The sequence below is a fragment of the Bos grunniens genome, chromosome 10 (assembly GCF_055505025.1).
Source record: "Bos grunniens cultivar Pamir isolate PY7600 chromosome 10, Bosgru_T2T1.0, whole genome shotgun sequence".
Taxonomy (NCBI): domain Eukaryota; kingdom Metazoa; phylum Chordata; class Mammalia; order Artiodactyla; family Bovidae; genus Bos; species Bos grunniens.
Window position 1 is genome coordinate 60,327,412 of NC_141174.1, and position 21,719 is coordinate 60,349,130.

At 34.0% G+C, this 21,719-nt stretch overlaps 1 protein-coding gene across 3 annotated transcripts in view; it reads left to right on the forward strand.

Annotated features, from left to right (window-relative positions):
* The window catches only part of SOS2 (SOS Ras/Rho guanine nucleotide exchange factor 2), a 105,936-nt gene that overhangs the window by 75,452 nt on the left and 8,765 nt on the right, over positions 1–21,719 (forward strand). For 2 of the 3 annotated variants that reach the window (XM_086321594.1, XM_086321595.1), the window contains exons 14-21: positions 2,491–2,713; positions 5,827–5,946; positions 6,104–6,266; positions 10,499–10,616; positions 11,621–11,793; positions 14,342–14,458; positions 15,708–15,969; positions 16,500–16,541. In XM_086321594.1, the coding sequence (XP_086177720.1) occupies positions 2,491–2,713; positions 5,827–5,946; positions 6,104–6,266; positions 10,499–10,616; positions 11,621–11,793; positions 14,342–14,458; positions 15,708–15,969; positions 16,500–16,541 (1,218 nt within the window). The remainder of the gene's footprint in view (positions 1–2,490; positions 2,714–5,826; positions 5,947–6,103; positions 6,267–10,498; positions 10,617–11,620; positions 11,794–14,341; positions 14,459–15,707; positions 15,970–16,499; positions 16,542–21,719) is intronic. The other variant, XR_015134780.1, reaches the window with a different exon arrangement.

Genomic DNA, 21,719 nt, shown 5'->3' on the forward strand with positions numbered 1-21,719 from the left:
TTTATGTGATTTTCAATTTAAGAAGCTAAACTATTTTTCATTTTAAAAAAGAAGTAAGATTTGGAATAATTTTTATAGACTTTAAGGCTCTCACATATGTTTAGAACCACCTGAAGTGTTAAAGGTTTTTAGGAAAATATTTTTTTTAAAGTCAGAAGTCCTCTTTAGTAAATTTAAAACTTTATCTCGTCTCATGGCTGCCATTCCTTTAACTAATTAAATATTTGTGTAATTTTACCTGTTTATTTTCCTTTATCTTATTCTTCAGTTTTGAATGGTTAACAGCTTCTTGGTATTGGTGGTTTAGTCGCTAAGTTGTGTCCAACTCTTGCGACCCCCCGGACTGTAGCCTGCCAGATTCCTCTATGCATGGGATTCTCCAGACAAGAACACTGGAGTTGGTTGCCATTTCCTTCTCCAGGGGATCTTCCCGACCCAGGAATCGAACCCAGGTCTTATACATTGCAGGCATATATTCTTTACCGACTGAGCTATGAGGGAAGCCCTAACAGCTTCTTAAATAATATCTATTTCCCCTGGAAAAGTTTTTGGTATATCTTTGGCACCTGAAAGATAGGGGTTTCCTACCTGAAGTTGCAGAGCACAGTCCATAAAATGAAACTCTAGGCAGTGAGCATCAAACAAATGTATGTATCAAAATATGCAACATATCAGATATATGCTATTGAATCCAGAAAATTCATGTTTTCCCTGATAGTATAAGGCATTAATTAAAAATATTGGCATATTGTAAATTAAATATAGCTTCTTTCATCTCCTACTTGTTCTTTAAGGTGAATTTTACTTAAAATAGAGAATGTGATTTGTTTCCATTTTGAGATGTTTAAAACACATTTTTATCATCTGTGCTTTATAGTACTAAGCTGATTTTTAATTTAATGTTCTTAATGAAGATAGTAGATTTTATTTGCTATAAGAAGCTTCTAAAATACACATATTAGAATAAAACAATTAAATGGTTTTGTTTAAAGGCCTTTCCAATACAAGTTAATCCTCAAGATAACTCAGTAGTTGATGAGGGAAAGTTTTTTTTGGGGGGAAGATATTTTTTTTATAATTATTTGTTTTTAATTGATCAATGACTGCTTTATAGTATTGGCTTGATCTCTGTCATACATCAACATTAATTAACCATAGGTGTACGTATGTCCCCTCCCTCTTTAACCTTCCCATCTCCCTCCCCATCTCACCCCTCTAGGTTACTGCAGAGCCCCAGTTTGAGTTCCCTGAGTCATACAGCAAATTTCCATTGGCTACCTATTTTACATATGTTAGCATATATGCTTCTGTGCTCCCCTCTCCATTCGTCTCACCCTCTCCTTCCACTCCCCTGCTGCCCTTGTCCATAAGTCTTAACTCTGTCTGTGTCTCCATTGCTGCCCTGCAAATATGTTCATCATTACTCTCTCTATAGATTCCATATATGTGCATTAATACACAATATTTATTTTTCTCTTTCTGACTTACTTCACTCTATATAATAGGCTCTGGGTTCCTCCACCTCGTTAGAACTGACTCAAATGTGTTCCTTTTTATGGCTGAGTAGTATTCCACTGTATATATGTACCGCAGCTTCTTTATCCAGTCACCTGTTGACGGACATCTAGGTTGCTTTCATGTCTAGCTGTTGTAGAGTGCTGCAGTGAACATTGGGGTGCATGTGTCTTTTTCAATTTTGGTTTCCTCAGGGTATATGCCTAGAAGTGGTAATTGCTGGGTCATAAAAGGGAAAGGTTTTGTAGAAGCATTGCAACCAGTAAGTGAAGAAGGAATGACAGAATTAGAATGTTACCATTTCTCAAACTCACAGTAACATCATAAAAAGACATTTTATGCCTCTTGTCAGAAATATTCTTGCAAGTATTCATGTTTAAGTTTGTCTTGGACCAGATCAATCTGTATATGTTGACTTACAGAAAATACAGAGACAGAGAAATAGGGCTGATGACGCCACAAAGATTGAATTGGCAAAATTTAGACTTGGGAAACACCACAAGTGATTGAATTTCAACAAATAAATTGTCTGAAGAAATGAGAGAAAAGAGAGGAACCTGTTGATGAATGGAGTCTTGAGACATACTGACTCAGTGCAGTGTGTACATCTTGTTGGATCCTACTTCCTACAAACCAACTGTGGGAAGACGGTTCCCTGAGACAATCAGAGAAATGTGAATACTAACTAAATATTTGATGATATTAAGAAGATACTGTCATTTTTATATGTGTAATGGTATTGTATTTTTTTAAGTCTTAACTTTCAGATACATACTTAAATATGAATGAAATTATATTATACCTTCGATTTGCTTTGAAATAATATAAGTAGAGGGAGGACATGAGTGATATTAGGTAAAACAGTGGCCGTGAGTTGATAATTGTTGAAAGTAGATGAAAGTTACAAATTATATGAATATTTGCAGTTAATGTTTGTCAAGTAAAGGGCTTTTTTTGTTTGTGTTCTTTTTCTAGGGAAAGCTATGAAGAAATGGGTAGAGTCAATTGCTAAGATCATCAAGAGGAAAAAACAAGCTCAGGCAAATGGTATAAGCCATAATATTACCTTTGAAAGTCCACCTCCACCAATTGAATGGCATATCAGCAGACCAGGACAGTTTGAAACATTTGATCTCATGACACTTCATCCAATAGAAATTGCACGTCAGCTGACCCTTTTGGAATCTGATCTCTACAGGTAGACAATTAACATTAATTTGCTGCTGTGTTTTCAAGAACGTTGAACATTTCTATCTATTTTCAGAACTTTCTGAAAATTATTCATGTGTACTTAAAAAGCCTCGTCTATTCTTACGGGCTAGGAAGAAAGTTCATAGCAATTTTTTAATTATAATCTGTTCTGCAAGTGAAAGTCTTATAAATTATTGCTCTTTAGGCCTAGATTAGGTACTAGCAATCCTTCACAAGAGAAGTGGCAAAGAGAAGACTAATGCAATAGAATAAGCAGGCACTTTAGACCGTCACCCAGCTCCTATTCCTGATGCTTTGTCATATTGCTTTAGTTTAACTTGCTTCAGTTAAAAAAGACTGTCAGTATAGATGCTAAGCTCTGGGCAGCTCAGTCCATGGACTATTGAGTGAAATAAACTTTCTTCTTTTTTTTTTTTTTCAAATACTCTGTAATAAAAAGTTAGACTTGGGACTTGACTGGGTTAGCTTTGCAAGGCAAATGAATAAAAATTCTTAGTGGAGTAAAGATTTCTTCACTTCTTTTAAGGAGTCTCAAATACTGTAGCTATTTGAAATTAGTATTGGCTTTAAGGATTTTTGAAGTAGATGATGAACCATACTTTAAACTTGTAAATAATTTTCTTTTGTTTATAAGAATCGCTAGAAATATGCTTGACTATTTTTGTCTGTATCCCATCATTTGTCTTTATATATAAAGCAGTTCCTGCCATCATCCTGTATCTATACACATCACGCATTTACAGCCTAACTTTAGTATCATGGCTGTGGCATTTCCAGGGTCACTCTCTACTCCAAATCAGACACTTCGCTTTGTCATATTATTTACTTCAAATTTTATTCCAGAATTACTAACTCATGTATCTCAGTCTCTCTTTTCAACTTGCTTTATCAACTTCTTTGTCTGTCAGGTTTTTTTTTAACCCCTATGTTTTCCCAGCGCGTTAGCTTCTTTCTGTCTTCTCCTCCCTCATAATATAAGCTTTCTTCTTTCATTTACAACCCAGGTTCCTGTGAAGAGTAGAGGCCTTGCAAAAAAGAGAGTATAGGCCTTGTAGGTAATCACCACTCACTAACCTGTACCACTATGGTTGTATCAGAAACTTTTCTGCGTTCAGGAGCTGCTTTTGAAATACAAACATCCTTAAGAAATTATCCTGATTAGCAGCCGTTGTTTTTTTAAACTGAGATTACACAGGGAAAAGCAAGAATATATAAAGTTTAACGTTAGTGGAGAGTGTAGAAAGACACCAGATATAAAACTTGACCTTTAGAACTGGGTTTCTGATTTGCCCTGGTTGTGTTGTTCAGACTTTAGCACACACATCAGAGGTTGTTACCATCTGATTCAGAGTGTCATGTTATATTTTAAATAATTTGGAGTTCGAGTGGTTTTTGTTTGTATTATAGGATTTTTTTAAGGAAAGAGTTTTTTAAATTGCAATTGTAGTTGATACACAATATTATATTAGTTTCACATGTACATTATAGTGACTCAATATTTTTGTGGCTATTTTATTTAAAATTATTATAAAATATTGGCTGTATTCCCTGTACTATACGATATATCCTTATAGCTTATTTGTTTTCTTCATAGTACTTTGTTAGGTCTTAATTACCTACCCCAGTTGCTCCTGCCCCTTCTTCTTCCTTACCTATAACCACTAGTTTGTTCTCTGTATCTATGAGTCTGTTACATTCATTTGTTGGTTATATTTTTTAGTCCATATATATGTGATAACGTGTTTTTCTTACTTTGCTTGACTTATTTCATGTCACATAATACCCTCTAGGTTCATGGGCACTTAAGTTGTTTCTTTACTGTGGGATTTGTGATAGGTGGGAATGAAGAGACTTATTACTTAGATAACAAAGCAAATAGTATGAAGTTAGATTTTTCCTTACAGTGTTACATGAATGGACATCAGGAATAAAAAAGCACTGAGCTCTATGTGGACCTACTTTCAAAACATAGAAATACCTTTGTTAAGTGATATGTGTATTATGGAAGAAGGATACCATACGTAAAACATTGACACTCTGTAAACTAAAATTCTGGTGAAATAATAGAACCAATTAAGAAAATTTATTTCCAAGACTGTTCAGAGTACCCTTTTGTATTCAAATCTACTGAACTTTTTTATTATAATAGCCAGGTCTATAGGACAGTGATGGCAATGCCATTGGTCAATATTTTAAAAATCATATAATCCTGAATCACTATATACAGTGATTTTATCTGCTTTTCCAACTGTTTTTTATTAAAAAATATAGACGATAATACAGTAAGGGCTCAACAACAACAAAAGCATTACAAATAAAAGTGAAACCCTTTGTGTGATTCTCTCCAATCCCATTCCTCTTCTTTCTCCCAAAGGATAATTGCTATTCTGTATTTGGCATTTACTACTCCTATGTGTGTCTTTATAATTTATATACATACAACCATTCATAAACAACACGTAGCATTATTTTACACATTTTAAGTCTGTTTCTACCTGTGTATCATTCTGTAACTTGTTTTTTTACTTAAATCATTTCTGGCATTTGTTCAAGTTGCTGAGTATCGCTCCAGTCTGCTTATTTTAATTGCTGTATTGTATTCCATTGTATGAATACTCCACAGTTTATCCATCCTCTTGATGATGAGCATTTAGGTTGTTTGGGATTTTTCACTCTTGCAAATTTTGCTTGACTGAACGTTCTTAGAAATGCTAGATGATCTAGTATGTATATCTTCAGTGTTATGAGATATTGTGAAATTTTTTGAAAAGTGGTTATATCTGTTTTTACTTGCACATCAGTGATGGGGAGTTCTCTTTTTTCCACATTTTTATCCATTTGGTGTTAAACTTCTTTTAGTGTGATAGCAATAAAGTGGGATTTCATTGTGGTTTAATGTTCTTTTTTCTGAGTAAGAGTTAAAATATTCTTTCATGTCTGTAGCTATTCAGTTCTGTTTCTCTGTAAATTATCTCCTTGTATGTTTGTTCACTTACCTTTTAAACTAGTTATCTTTTTCTTTTTAAGCTTTTGGAGGCCTTTAAATAATTTTGATACTGATCCCTTGTAGATTAAGTGCATGGATTTTTGGTTCCACAGGAAAGTTCAACCTTCTGAACTTGTAGGGAGTGTATGGACCAAAGAAGATAAAGAAATAAATTCTCCAAATTTATTAAAAATGATTCGCCACACCACAAATCTCACCCTCTGGTTTGAAAAGTAAGTTTTTACTTACTTTGTATTATTACTTCTTAATATATTTCTATAACATTAAGTCACATATAAGCAAACATTCTGGCTGAAAATGTATATTTTTTCTGTATGAAACAAGGCACTTCTTGCTTTCTAAGCCATGATTTTTTTTTTTTTTGGTTAGATGCATTGTGGAGGCAGAAAATTTTGAGGAACGAGTGGCAATACTGAGTAGAATTATAGAAATTCTGCAAGTTTTTCAAGATTTGAATAATTTCAATGGTGTATTGGAGATCGTCAGTGCAGTAAATTCAGTATCAGTCTATAGACTAGATCATACCTTTGAGGTAAGTTTTAGGCTTAAATAGTTTATCTTTTGAGAGGAGATAAAATTAATGTGAAGGAGATTCCTTCTACCACCAATCTTTTTTGAGTAAATTGTTTATAAATAATCTGTCTTACTCCTGAAGCACAGTATCACAATATTAGAAAATACATCAATATATGCTAGTAAACCTAGAATTCATCAAAGAATATGTGTTTTGTGACTATTTAATATGCTTACCTAAATGCTTCCCTAGTGATTCCGATGGTAAGTATTCTGCCTGCAATGCTGGAGACCCAGGTTCAGTCCCTGGGTCTAGAAGATCTCCTGGAGAAGGGAATGGCTACCATTCCAGTATTCTTACCTGGACAGTTCCACAGACACAGGAGCCTAGTGGGCTACAGCGCGTGGGGTCACAACCAGTTGGACTCAACTGAGCGACTAACACTTTCACTTTCAGATGTATAAAGTTCCAAATGTATTTTTTCAGTAGTAGATTGACTGACAGTTTCAAATAAATGACTAAACATATTTTAAATATAAATATACAAATTAATTACCTGTAGTATATAGTTAAGTAACATGGAGAGAATGCTTTCTAAAACTTAAATGTTTTTTTAAATTATAAAAAATAATTGTGTAAACATGGTGTATGTTTTCATGTTTATCATTAAAAATTTGGAAGATATAGAAAGTATAGAAATTTAGAGACTCAGCCATGTAAATATATTTGCCTTTGAGAATGTGAACTTTTATAGTGTTACTGGAAAGCAATCTGGCTACAGATGTTAACAGATGTTACACATACTTTTGGACATAGAATAAAAGGCTCAGGACTATAAAATTAAGGTACAAAGATCTAGTTTCTGCAGCATTAATTGTACTAATAGTAGCAGAAAGCTAGATCCAACCTGTATGTCCATCAACAGAATGATTATGTTATCCTATCCCTATCATGTGGAGTATTGGTTGGAGGGGAAAAAAGTGACTAGAATCTTTGTGTGTGTCTTGAAAGAATAGTGTGACATTCAGGGGAAAAGCCATTTCAAAAATCTTTAGAAAAATTAATATAGTATGACTTCATTTTGATAGAACAGAACAGAATAAACTCTAAACATGTAAGTGGAGTTGCACAGCATTGAGAAGAGTGGAAGGATATGTACTCTTCACTTAACATTCATTCTTACAGTGGGTTGTGATTAGTGGGGAGTATAGGGTTAAACTGCTTTCATGTATGTGTTTTTCTATGTGAGTGTTTGCATGTTATTGATTTGTATGGACATATTATATATTAAAGATGTTAATAGTCAAATATTGCCAAATATTAATCTAAGAGACTAATAACTTCAGTTCTCATTTTGTAAACTCTAAAGAAATATATTCATTTTGAGACGTTAAGCTTTAGTTTCTTAAAATATTAAATGTTCAACAGTATTTCTTAAAATAGGTATATGGTATAAGGAATAAAAATTTTAAAAAAGCCTGTTTACCTGGCATCCAGTTTAAAAACCTTTCCCAATTCTATCTCCTTTGTCCCTTCAGAGCCAACTACTGTGCTAAATCTTGTGCTTATCATTCTTTTGCTTTTTTCTATAGTTTTACTATTTGTAGCACTAAACAATGTTATTTTTCTTGTTTCTTAATTATATGTGAATATAATTCTTCCCAGACTTTTTTCACTCAGTATTATTTTCCTAAACTTCATCCATATTGTTTCTTATAATTATAGGCCATTCTTTTTTATAGTTGTATCATATTATAGAAATAGATTCAAGGGATTAGCTCTGATAGAGTGCCTGAAGAACTATACAAACTATAATGTTTGTAACATTATACAGGAGGTGACGATCAGAACCATCCTCAAGATAAAGAAATGCAGAAAGGCAAAATGGTTATCTGAGGAGGGCTTACAAATAGCTGAGAAAAGAAGAGAATAGAAAGACAAAGGAGAAAAGGAAAGATATATCCATCTGAATGCAGAGCTCCAAAGAATAGCAAGGAGAGATAAGAACCCTTCCTAAGTGATCAATGCAAAAAAATAGAGGAAAACAATAGAATGGGAAAAACTAGAGATCTCATCAAGAAAATTATAGAAATAACTTTACTAAAATTTATTTATTTGCTTATTTATTTATTAGTTAATGGTCATTCATATTGTTTCTAGTTTGATGCTATTATCGATAATATTGTCATGAACATTTTCTGCCTGTGTCCTGGAGCATACATATACAAATTTCTCTTACATACCTAGAAGTAGAATTATTGGATGATAGAATAGATAATGCCCAGTTGTTTTCTCAAATTACTGTGCCGGTTTATACTCGCACTGGAAACATAACGAACTCTGGTTGTTCTGCATTCTCACTGACACTTGATATTGTCAGTTCTTTTAATTTTTCTAGTCTTGTGGTTTGGGTTTATAATTTCTTGATTTCTATTGAGTTTGAACCTCTTTTAAGATGTTTATTGGCTCTTTGTATTGTGGAAATTTTTTTACTTTTCTTTGAGTTTTTCTCATGAATTTGTATGAGTTCTCTCATATACTATATTTTAATCCTTTGTCAATCATGTTTGTTATAAATACCTTTTTTCCAGATCAAAGCTTCTGTTTTCACCATTTTTATTATGTCTTTTGATGAACAAAAATTCTTAATGTCACATTTATTTTTTCCTTTGTAATTTGTGGTTGTTGGTGTCTTGTATAATAGATCCTCCTCTGTTATCTTAATGTTTTCTTTCTCATTAAGTCCTTAATCTAGCTGGAAACAAATTTTGAGTATGGAGTCTAAATTCATTTTATGTTCCATTTGGCTAGCCAGATGATCCCACACGTTTATTAAAAGTACATTCTTTCCTCATTGATCTCTAGGTGCCAGCTATGTCATAAATTGAGCATCCATATATGTGTGGGCCTGTTTCTGGTTCCTCTGTCCTGTTCCTTTAATGTATTCCATTATTCCTGTGCTAGTGCCGCATGTTTAAATTGCCATAGTTTTATACTAATTCTTGATACACTATAGTAGGCCAAGTCCCCACCAAGCTTCCTTTTCAAGAGTGATTTACTCTTTTTTTTTTTTTAGTTCCCCAAGCAGGGATTGAACTTGGACTCCAGCAGTGAAAGCACTGAGTGCTAACCACTGGACTGTCAGGGAATTCCCAAGAGTGACTTATTCTTGACCCTTTGCTATTATGTAATTGTAGAATCATCTGAAAGGTTGGGATTTTGATAAGAATTGTACAGGTCCTATAAATCAATTATGAAGAACTGACATTTTTACAATAATGAATCCTCCCAACTACGAACATAGTGTATCTCTCCATTTATTTATTTAATAAAGTTTTATGGTTTTCTTGATGAAGACCTCACAACTGTTTTGTTAGATTTATATTAGAATATTTTAAAATTTGTTTTCTTTATTGATTATATCTAGAAATGCAGTTGATTTTTGCCTATTAGTTTTATATCCAGCAATATTGCTAAATTCTTTCATTAACATTCTATATGTAGATTTATTACATTTCTTTACATAATCATTTCCTCTGTGAATACTGGCAATTTTTCTTCTCAGTCGCTAGTCTTTTATTTATTTATTTTTCTTGTCCATTCTAGTTAGAACTTCTGTAGAGCACTGAATAAAAGTTACAGTGCAGTCACCTTTGCTTTTTCCTTAAGTTAAAGGAAATGAGTTGAGTGGTTTTTTATCAAGTACGTTTGCTGTCAATTTGTGTGTGTGTGTGTGTGTGTATGTATCAGGTTAAAAATAAAATAACTGACTTTTAATTACAAAATGTAATAATGAAATATAAAATAAATGACTGCTTACTTGGTTTAATAAATTTTTGTTCAATTCTTGTCTCCCTCCCCTGGCCTTCTCTTTACCAAAATCTTATTACCCTTAGCCCCAAAAGACCTTCCAGTAGAAAAATACTTGAATGCCATGGGATTATATTTTTCTCCTATAGCTATAACTTGAAACTCCAGCTAATCAGGATTATAACTAATAATGTCTTAAGGAAGATTGTTTTATTGTTTAATCCTCTAACTTATATTAGAAAAAAACTAAGTTTTAAAGTTCTATATTTATAGATAAGTCATTTCCAGCAAGTAGAGATAAGAATACTACTGATCTCTTAATTTAAAAGCTTTTTTTTCAAACACTTGTACAATATTAAAATTGAAAGCTTTGTACCTAAAAAATATGATTGAGCTGTTTAAAAAAAAAACAAATTATACTCCATTTATATATTTTAAAGGCGTTGCAGGAAAGAAAAAGGAAAATTTTGGATGACGCTGTGGAATTAAGTCAAGATCATTTTAAAAAATATCTAGTGAAACTTAAGTCAATCAATCCACCCTGTGTGCCTTTTTTTGGTAAGTTATAAAATATGGATTTATATTTTGAGGGAGATTTTGTTATATAGCAAAAAGAGACCAGCCTTTAGAAGCAGATAGTCCTGATTTTATATCTGAGCACATCTACTTTTATTAGCTGTCTATATTGATAAATGAAACCTAAACTCTATATGTAGACTCTTATCTATAAAACTTGTAATTCTGGTAATTATCTCATAGAGTTGTAAGGAGTCCTGTGGAATCTCTTCTATAAGAGCAGTAGTCTCATTCATGAGGGCTCCAGCCTCATAAGTTTAGCACCTCTCAAAGGCCTCACCACCTCATTCTGTCACATTGGGCATTAGGATTTCAACATATGAATTTTGAACATTCAACCATTCAAATTATAGCACACACCAAAAATGTCTCCAGACATTCCCAGATACCTGTCCTCTGGGGGACAAAATTGTCCCCAGTTGAGAGCCACTGATGTAAATGAATCTAATTATGTGTGAAAGAGAAACTGAAAACTTTCTTCCTGTCCAAAACTGAAGAATAAATTGTGTCTAAATTACAGGCTTTGGGAAAACAGAATTAGTTTGCAAATCTGTAGTCTTATTAACCAGAATTGGCTTAAAATTAACTTGCTGGTCAGTAATCACTTAAGATCATTGGTATTGTGTATTTTATCAATAATCATTTAAGATCATTGGTGTTAAATATTTATAAGTAAATATTAAAATGGTTAGAGTAGATTTAACACATAATTTAGACTGTGAATGAATCCCCTCTTTTATTTTAGGCTATTAGACTAAGAAATGGCAAATTAAGCTCTTTATAAACCCTAATTTTCTTTCAATTTTAAATTATTTCCATCCATGTAAAAAATTCTTCATGTAGAGTTGATTATTAAATATATCAGAGATTTCACTAGTAAGACCTGCTGTATTATAAGATGTCTTTCAACTTTACTAGATCAATTGTTTTCCCAAATGGTTAAGTAACCAATTTTAAAACTTTTCTTCAAATACTTTTTTTACTAGGAATATATTTAACAAATATACTGAAGACTGAAGAAGGGAATAATGATTTTTTAAAAAAGAAAGGGAAAGATTTAATCAATTTCAGTAAGAGGAGGAAAGTAGCTGAAATTACTGGAGAAATTCAGCAGTATCAAAATCAACCTTACTGTTTACGGATAGAACCAGAAATGAGGGTAAATATTTTCTTTGCTTATCTTTAAAAGAGAACATGTTAAGTCCTCTGCCCTCTCTAAGAAATTCCATAGCCATACATTATGATCTTTATTTTGCTATGAAAATAATATGCATTAATGAATCAATAGATGGAAGTGGTGAATATTAGATATTCTCCACTAACAATCTGCCGTTATTAATATTACTAGGCACTTTGTGTTGACAGTTATTGCTTCTTTGTGCAACAGGTTTAAGTAACACTTTCAAAAAAATGAATGACAAAATGGAATGGAAGATGCTTTCCGATGTCCACACAGTAAAAAGAAAATCCACTACCAGTACTATCATTAGTTAATAGACATTTTAGATATTTTACATGTGCCAGTGTAACATTAAATAATTAATACCTTTATAAGAACACTGCATTTAAGTAGGGGAAGGGGTTGGGAGAGTGATGTGTATATATGCATAGCAAAACAATGATTTTTTAAAAAATATTTTATCACTTGATATTCTGTTTTGAGCAATAGTTCATAATATTGATTCTGTGGTACTATAAAGTGTGAATATCTTCTAAATTAGAGTAAATACTATGGTATTATATCTATAGTAAGTAGATATTATTGTGTTTATTTGAAATTCAGAACATATGATAACAATCAGTAAGTTTACCTTTCACATTAAAAATTGTGCTACACTTTCAGATATAGTTTGCAGGTTGAGCATATTGAGTGAAAATAGTCACCATCATTTCCATCCTCCTAAATTGTAAGATGGTAACTATTCTTTGTTCCAAGTTCAAAACAAAGAACCTTAAAGTCCTAAGAAAAATTGACCTGAAGTGTACACCATTATGAAAATATAGACAGATACTTGCTTTAAAGAAAATGGTTGTTTGTTCCATCCCCTTCTCTCAGCATTTAGCCAACCCTCTATGATTTGGTGTTCCATAGGGGTAAAGAAATGTTCTTGAGGGAATTCCCCGGAGATCCAGTGCCAAGGGCCCAGGTTCAATCCCCGTTCAGGGAACTAAGATCCCACAAGCTGCATGATGGGGCCCAAAAAAAAAAAAAAAATGTTCTTGAAGCCCAGATTAGAATTCACAGTGTATTTCCTCATAGAAATAATGTTGCATTTTAGTTGGGTATAATTAAAATAGTGCTTTTAGCATTCATATCTCAATAATTCCTGATAGGTTTCTGCATCTGATCTAGACATCCTGCCATCATTTAAAGCATTCTTTTGGGGGTAAGGAGCAGAGAATGCTTTTTTTACGATTGACTCAAAATAAGCTTAAAATGTAGATAAAGTAGCCATTCACTTTCAAAGCATAGTTAGCCAAACTAGTATTTAAAAGTAGAGTAACAGATGAGAAAATCACAATTATAACTTTATAAAAGTCTTTAAATTACTTTTGGTCCATATGATTTAATTTATCTGACCTGAATATAAGAATAAATTGTTTCAATATTGTTTAAGTAGTAATGCAATTTTCTTGAAATTGTCAGAATGCCTGAAAAATGGAAGAAGTTTATACTAGAAATTCTAAAGCTCATTTTGCCTACTGGTAAAGCTAAAACTCAGAACTTATTTTTACATATGCTTCTAAGCCACTTCAAAATTAAACTAAACCCAATCATTTGCTTATAAGGAAGTCATCAGAAATGCACAGAAAAATTTATGCATGAGGAGTGGATAATAACACATAATTATAATAGCAAAAAATTAGAAACCACCTATGTAAGTTACTACCTATATGGAAATTGGTGAAATAAATTCTGGAACATTTCATCTGATGAAGTACAGTATAGTTAAAATTTGTATTATTTAAACCATACAGAAAAAAATTAATATTTTCAAAAGGCTAAAAATACCTATGTTGTGACCCCAATTTCGCAGGAAAAAAATTGTAATAATGTATATGTGCATATGTTCACATACATAGTTAAGACACTGGAAGACTGTCCCAATAGTAAAATGTTGACAGTGCAATCTCTCATTGTGAGATTACTGTTTTTCTTTTTGCACTTTGTTAGATCATCTAAACTTTCTACTTAAAAACCTATGTTTAAGTTTAGCAAATACTTTTTCATTAAAGACAGAAAAGTTATTTTGTTAGATGTGAGCACAGATATGTTAAAATATATTATTGTCCTTGAAATTATTTTTGAATAGACTTTAATCCAATTTATCGCTACTTTTTTTCTGATCATCAAAGTTTTATTGTGGATTATAACTGTAATTCTGTTTTAAACACTTTTGACTTATTACTGATGATCATTTTGTTGTGTAATCAGTAGGAATGTTAACTGACGGATACTGAGCTATTAAGATGATAATAAGTGAAAGTCTGTTCATCTTCTTAATAGAAGTTTAAGATTGGAGTATAAAACTTCCATAAAAACTTTATAATTTTATCCCAAAATAGAGAGATTGGAATCAGCAATCCTTGAGGACTTTTCAGACATTAGGATCTATTAATTTGTTGATAGTTTTTTTGATATTAAACCGATGAAGTAAACATTTTAATAAAATAAAAAATATATACTTATGGATGTTTAATTCCAGAGATTCTTTGAAAACCTTAACCCCATGGGATGTGCTTCTGAAAAAGAGTTTACAGATTATTTGTTCAACAAGTCACTAGAAATTGAACCCCGAAATTGCAAACAGCCACCTCGATTTGTAAGTGCATTATAATTTTGGAAAATTTTGTTTTTTAAAACGATATCATCTTTAATGTTCAGTAGACTATTTCCATTAAAATCATACTTTGCTTGAATACCTGTTTTGTTTTGCAGTATTGCATTATTTCTAAAATTATATATCCTGTAGGGGGAAAGTTAGCAGTTAGATAAAACCTGATGTATCCTGTCTCTTAAACCACTTACTTACCCATCCATTTCTGATCCTTCCCAGTATAAGGGGGAAAGCTATGAGAAAGTGAGAACCTAATGACAGGTAGGTAATAGGACAAGGAATGAAGAGACTTGGGAAAGAGTAAGGAGATATATTGTGGTTCTTCTGACTTGACCATGGTTTCTGCCATAAGAGCACCACTGTCCACAGTTAGCACTGGAACCCACCTCACTCGCTAAAATTTGCTACTATACAGTAGTTGCTTTTATTCCTGGGGTTTACAGTGACACAGAAGTAGTAGTACACCAATTATAAGGAGCTGAAAGTGAAACAAGATGTGGAAGGAAGGAAAAACATTTGTCATACATGAACTTGGGGCCAGATAGTTTCATGTTACCTCATCTCCACAACAATTGTATGATATTGACCTTAGTCTCATTTTACAGACATAAAGAGGCTCAAAGGAGATAAATAACCTTTTCAAGGCTGCATAGCTAGATATGGGCACACTTGAGGTTTTAACTCAAATTATCTGAATCTGAGTTTATATTTTTCATTAAGTTACCACTGTGGGAATTTTTAAAAGTGGAGGGTAAAGGTGAGAGACAATGATAGCAATTTTTCCCAAAGACTCTAAAGTATCATTGCAGAGGTTGGTCATTTATTATTTTGTGGAGTTGGGGAGAGGATGTCTTTTTTTCTATAGCACCTAGCATAATATGTTGTATTTATTGTATCTACAGTAAATATTTATAAAATCGATATCAATAATTTGAAGAAATTTAGATTCAAGTGTCTTGGAAGCAAATAGTTGTTTTCACATGAATTTTTATTTTATTTCTGAATTATGAAAAGAGGTTTACTTATACAGTATTCAAGTCCACCTTAAAATTAAGCCAATCAAATCTCAAAGTGTTCTGCTGGAAGAACAGTTACAGACTGTCCTTGCAGGTTGGGATTTATTGTACTCTTTCAACTGTATACTAATATGCTAAGCCATAATACTTTACATAATGTACTTTATTTATTAAAGTACACGCAAGTTAGTAATGGTAATTACATTTGCTTTTCCTAGCCTAGGAAATCAGCTTTCTCCTTAAAATCTCCTGGAATAAGGCCTAATACAGGCCGACATGGCTCTACCTCAGGTACTTTGCGAGGTCACCCAACACCATTAGAAAGAGAACCGTGTAAAATAAGCTTTAGTCGGATTGCTGAAACGGAGCTTGAATCAACAGTGTCAGCACCAACCTCTCCAAATACACCGTCTACCCCACCAGTGTCTGCTTCTTCAGACCTTAGTGTGTTTTTAGATGTGGATCTCAACAGTTCCTGTGGTATGTATTTGATGTAAATTGTTTGGCAAAAAAGGGAATCTTTTGTTTTAGTTAATTCTCATCATTTTAGTTAGGAAACTGTAGAATCCTTTACAGACTATATTAGTGTGAAAAATGACATCTATATGTGAAAATAAAGATTAACACAGGGGAGGAAAGCATAATTTGTGCATTGCTTTTGCATATTATTTTCTAGTTTATTCATTCAACAAAGATTTATTCAGGACCTTTTGCGCCCCAATTCTACTCTAAAGGGAGCAATAGCCAATGAAAAAGAAAACAAAACAGATAAATTCTGTGAAGGAAATTTAAAGAGACTGATAGAGAGGGAGCTATTTATGCTAAGAAAGGAAAAAAATTCCAAGTACAAAGAATACCATATTCATTCTTTAAAAACTAACATGGCAAAAGATGATAAAGTTCTGAACTCTGTACATGTTATTATGTATGTTACTTTATGCAAACATATTTTTAAAATAAAATCATACATATTACCTTCCTTTTCAAATTGATTTTTCTCCTTCTAATAGGAAGCAATAGCATCTTTGCTCCAGTCCTCTTGCCTCATTCAAGTAAGTAAGAATTTAACTTGATTCTAATGAAATCACTATAAAGATAATAATTGCATTGATGAACTTTGTATATGAATATTTTGAATTTTAGCAACATTTAAAGATTTTACAAAATAAAATTCTTACAAATGGATGGAATTATTTTTTTACAACTGGGTACTATTTAAACTTTACTACAGTTTCATCATTTTACTATATATGTTTTAGGGACTGCATGATGCTGAACAAATTACTTAGCATCTCCAACTTGTTAAGGGTCAAATGAGATAACTATATAGAGCACCTAGCACATTGCTTGGCGCAGAAGGAAGGAACAGTGATTTCATATTGGTTGTCTCTCCTCTTCCCTGCTATTTCCAATTCATTTTTCTACAGGAATAATACTAAATGTTTATCAGGTTCCTAGGCTAGCTTTGATCACTTATTTCTTCTCATGAACTTATTTAGTTAAAGTAGCATTTTAAGTAAAATGCTATTCTGCCATCCTTAATTATATCATCAGATCAGATCAGATCAGTTGCTCAGTCGTGTCCGACTCTTTGCGACCCCATGAATCGCAGCACGCCAGGCCTCCCTGTCCATCACCAACTCCCGGAGTTCACTCAGACTCATGTCCATCGAGTCAGTGATGCCATCTAGCCATCTCATCCTCTGTATGACATAAATACTGTCACTTACCTTTCTGTGGCCATTTGTTTAAAACAGAATAACCCAAAGGGATACAGCAGCTTCAGGAATAATTCTCCCAATCTAGAGGACTTCTGCTTCTATGATAGTAAAATGTAGATCATATAGATAGTAACAAGAGAATTCCTGTCCTGTGAGAAAAGTAAGTTTATTCTTTTAAATATTTAATTCTGTAATTTCAGATTTTTATCAAGGTAATATATGTGTAGAGTTTCAAAAGGCAAATAGTGCTTAAAATACTTAGGGTGAAATTAACAACAGTATTCTCCCTCCTGACTCCCCACCCCTTGTTTTGCAGTGATTCTTCTACCTTTTTAAGTGATGTTTTTATATTTTTCTCTCTCTTGAATCATTACTTTTAGACAGTGTTTAAAAGACATGGTAGGTGAGGATTTCTCTCTTTACCTAATAAACTTCCCGCATTTAGAGAAAATATTATTACGGCTAAGTCACAGAGTATATACTGTGATTATGCTTCCTTTCTTGTATGCTGTTTCCTGGAATTAATAATAGCTTCATTAATGTTTAGGATTTTTGTTTTTTAAACGTCTATTGCTAAGTCTTCCCACACGCTTTAACACCACAGTTTTCCTTAAAGTCAGACCATTTGGGGAAATTACCAAGGTTTTTTTGGTTTTGAGGGTTTTTGTGTATGCTTTTTAACTGGGAAACTTCCTTACTGATGATCTTTTGTCCTCCTGCTCCATTTGGGACTAGTTGCTGTCTCGGCTTCTGACTTAGCTGAAATCCTAGAACTTTCTTCTGCTGTCATACTGGAAATGACTCCTTTATTTTGATAGGGGTACATTCTGTAGTAGCTACCTGAGAAAGGATACATAGGATATACATTTTTAAGTTCTTGCATTTCTGAAAATGTATTTATTATACATTTCATTGTTAATAGTTTAGCCAGGAAAATTCCCTGGCAGTCCAGTGGTTAGGACTCTGCACTTTTGCTGCCAAGGGCTGGGTTCATTTCCTTATCAGGGAACTGATATTCCATAAGCCTGCATGCTCATCCTCAGTCACTCAGTCATGTCTGACTCTTTGTGACCCCTTTGGCTATAGCCCACCGGGCTCCTCTGTCCAGGGAATTTTGGAGGCCAGAAACCCAGAAGGAATGGGTTGCCATTTCCTTCTCCAAGCCCACATGGTGCAAACTGCCCTCCCCCAAGGTCCCCCCCCCCCAAAAAAAAAAGTTTGGCTGGGTAGAGAAATTTAAGTCATTTTCAGTCAGAATCTTGAAGACAGTTTCCCACTGTTTTAGCTTTCATATGTGGTGTTTAGAAGTCTAGTATCATTCACTCATAAATTATTCATGCATATTTTTAAATGCCCGTTACATGTAGGCCCTATTGTAGGTACAAGAGAAGTGGCACTGAACAAAATAGACAAAACTCCTTCTGTCAGTGACCCTACGTTCTTAATACTTTTTTTTGAAAACTGCAGTTTACTTGCTGTAATAACAAAGAGCCCCAAAAAGGCAGTGCCTTAAATGAAATGAAAGTTTGTTTCTCAAAATAGCCAGAGTAAGTAAACAACTCTGCTCTACTAGGCTTTCAAACTAGCAGGGCAATCCAAGATTCTCAAAATGTGTCTTCCATCTCTGAGTTTTGAGCAACTGATTTGAGTTGTTACCATTTTTCTGCCAGTAGGAACTTGGAGGGCAAGGAACTTTGTTTACAAAAACATGGTCTGGGAGTTGCAAACGTCACTCCTGCTCTCATCCCATTGGCCAAAACTTAGTCACACGGGCACAGCTGTAAGAAATGCTCTCTAACTGCTGCTGCTGCTGCTGCTAAGTCGCTTCCGTCATGTCCGACTCTTTGCCACCCCGTAGACGGCAGCCCACCAGGCTCCCCCGTCCCTGGGATTCTCCAGGCAAGAACACTGGAGTGGGTTGCCATTTCCTTCTCCAGTGCATGAAAGTGAAAAGTGAAAGTGAAGTCGCTCAGTCATATCCGACTCGTAGCGACCCCATGGACTGCAGCCCACCAGGCCCCTCCATCCATGGGATTTTCCATGCAAGAGTACTGGAGTGGGTTGCCATTGCCTTCTCCGCAGAGCCTATTACTAAAAGGATGAAAGGGAAAGGTGCCCTGGGGGACAATTAGGAGTCTCTGCCACATTAAATTCAAGAAGCTTTTAGGATCTTCTGTTTATTCCTAATGATCAGTACATTCACAGTGATCTACTTTGATGTGGGTCTTTTTTTTTTTTTTTTTTTTTCATTTTGCTGTGTATTTAATGAGCCATTTAAATTTAGAGATTTATGTCTTTGATTTCTAGAAAATTTTCCATGTATCATTTTGTTAATACTTTCTTCCCTTCCATGTTCCCTGGCTCCCTTTTTGGAGCTTATTTTCCATATTGTACATCCTAGATTTGTCATTCAGTTTTCTTTTATCTCCTCTTGTCCATCTCTTTGTTTTTATGTTCTGTTTTCTGGGAGATTGCCTTACTTTAATCACCCAGCTTTTCTATTTTTTTCATCTATCATGGTTTTGAATTTCTCAGAATTCTTTCTAAATTCCCTCTCAGCATGCCATTTTTATATTTTTCTCTTCTGGCTTAATTTTTTAATTTTTGAAAAATTTTGTTTCTGATAAGATTCTTTTTTTTCTGAGTTTCTTTCTTCTATTTGTTGTGGTCTGTGGTCTTTCATACTGGAGGCTTTTCTTTCTTATCTTATATCCTTAGCTTTCTGTTCATATTTTAAAGTGAGACAGTATAAATTTATGGAAAGATCTGTATCCATGGGTAAAACTTGTTGACTTGTGGGTTTCACTGTAGGGTGATAGAGTGTTGAGAATTTTTTAAATTAGGAATCCCCATATTTCAGAATCTGTGAGGCCTTTTCTCTAAGAGTATTTAGTTTCTCCAAAGAAAGATCTGTGAATCTTCTCCCTGGGTGATCTTTGCATTTAGTATGAAAATCTGTTTTCAGCACAGACTAGTGTCCCCAAGTCTGATGTTTAGATTCTCCAGCGAATAAAACCCTGAGTCTCCTGCCAGTGGTGGAAATGTGGTAATTTCCTGGCTTCATTAAGTACAGAATAGGGCTTTAGGGTTCTCGTTGTCCCTTGTATAGACTCAATCAAGTCCTCTGTCCCGTGCCTTCCATTATACTAAGTGCCTTCAATTCCCGGTCCCTCCTTTGGTTCTGTGGGGGCAGTTTTGCTGCTGTTTGTCAGTCTCATTCAGTGTAGACTGTTGGGTTTTGTCTTCTTCCATTTGTCTCCTTCATATACACTGTAGTCCACCTGTATGGGTTGAAGCTTCAGGATTCAGATGTTTCCTGGTTTCATTGAAGTTTGTATATGTTTCTTACTTTCCTGTATTGTCCAGCAGTGGAAATGTTTTTACTACATATATTAGTTTCTAGTGCTTCAGTAACAGAGTACCACAAACTGAGTGACTTCAAGTCCACTTCCGAGGCTGAAAGTCTGAAAAATCAAGATGGCAGGGCTATGCTCCCTCTGAAACCTGTAAGGAGGGATCTTTCCTTGGCTTTTCTGGCTTCTGCCTTTGCTGGTAATCCTTGGCATCCTTTGGTTTGTAGATAGATCACTTTAACCTCTGCCTCTGCTGTCACATGGCCAGCTTCTCCTTGTATCTCGTTTTCTCTTCAACTGTTTTTATAAAGATACCAGTCACACAGAATTAGGACTTCCCAGGTGGCAAGGTAGTAAATAATCTGCCTGCCAACGCAAGAGATGCAGAAGATGCGCATTCGACCCCTGGGTCGGGAAGATCCCCTGGAGGAGAAAATAGCAACCCAGTCCAGTATTCTTGCCTGTGAAGCCCCATGGACAGAGGAGCCTGGCGGCCCACTCTTTATGACCCGCTGTTCATGGGTCGCAAAGAGTTGGATACGACTAAGCACATAGCACACAAACAGAAATAGAGTTCACTTTCATCCTAACTTGATTTCAGAGCTGTAACGTCTGTATTTCCCAATAGAGTCATATTTATTGGTACTGAGGCTAGGACTTCAACATAACTTTTATGGAGAGAAGGGACACAGTTCAGTTTATAACACTGTGTCATTTTAGAACAAGGAGTTTTAGACATTATTTTGGGTGATGGTAAAATATACTTTCCATATCATAAATAAAATCATGTTTTGAATTTTAATAGAAAACATTGAGAATAACTGCATAAAATTCTGAGTATCTTAAGGTCCTGAAAGAAATAAAAGTACAAAAAGTGCTCACGTACAATGAGAAAAACAGCAAGAAACAATGGGCATGAATAGGCAGTTTACATCAAAGAATGAGCAAGCCTATCTTAAAAGGTGCTCATATATCACTTACCCTCTTGAGTTGATATATTAGTATGATCCTTTTGGAGAGAAATTTGAAAACAACGTATCAAACCAAAAAAATGTTCACACCTTTTGGTCTTATTCATTCAATAGAAAATTGAGTACTTTGGACCAGCTACTCTGCCAACTACTAAGGATTCAGTAGCAAACAAGAAAAAGTCTCT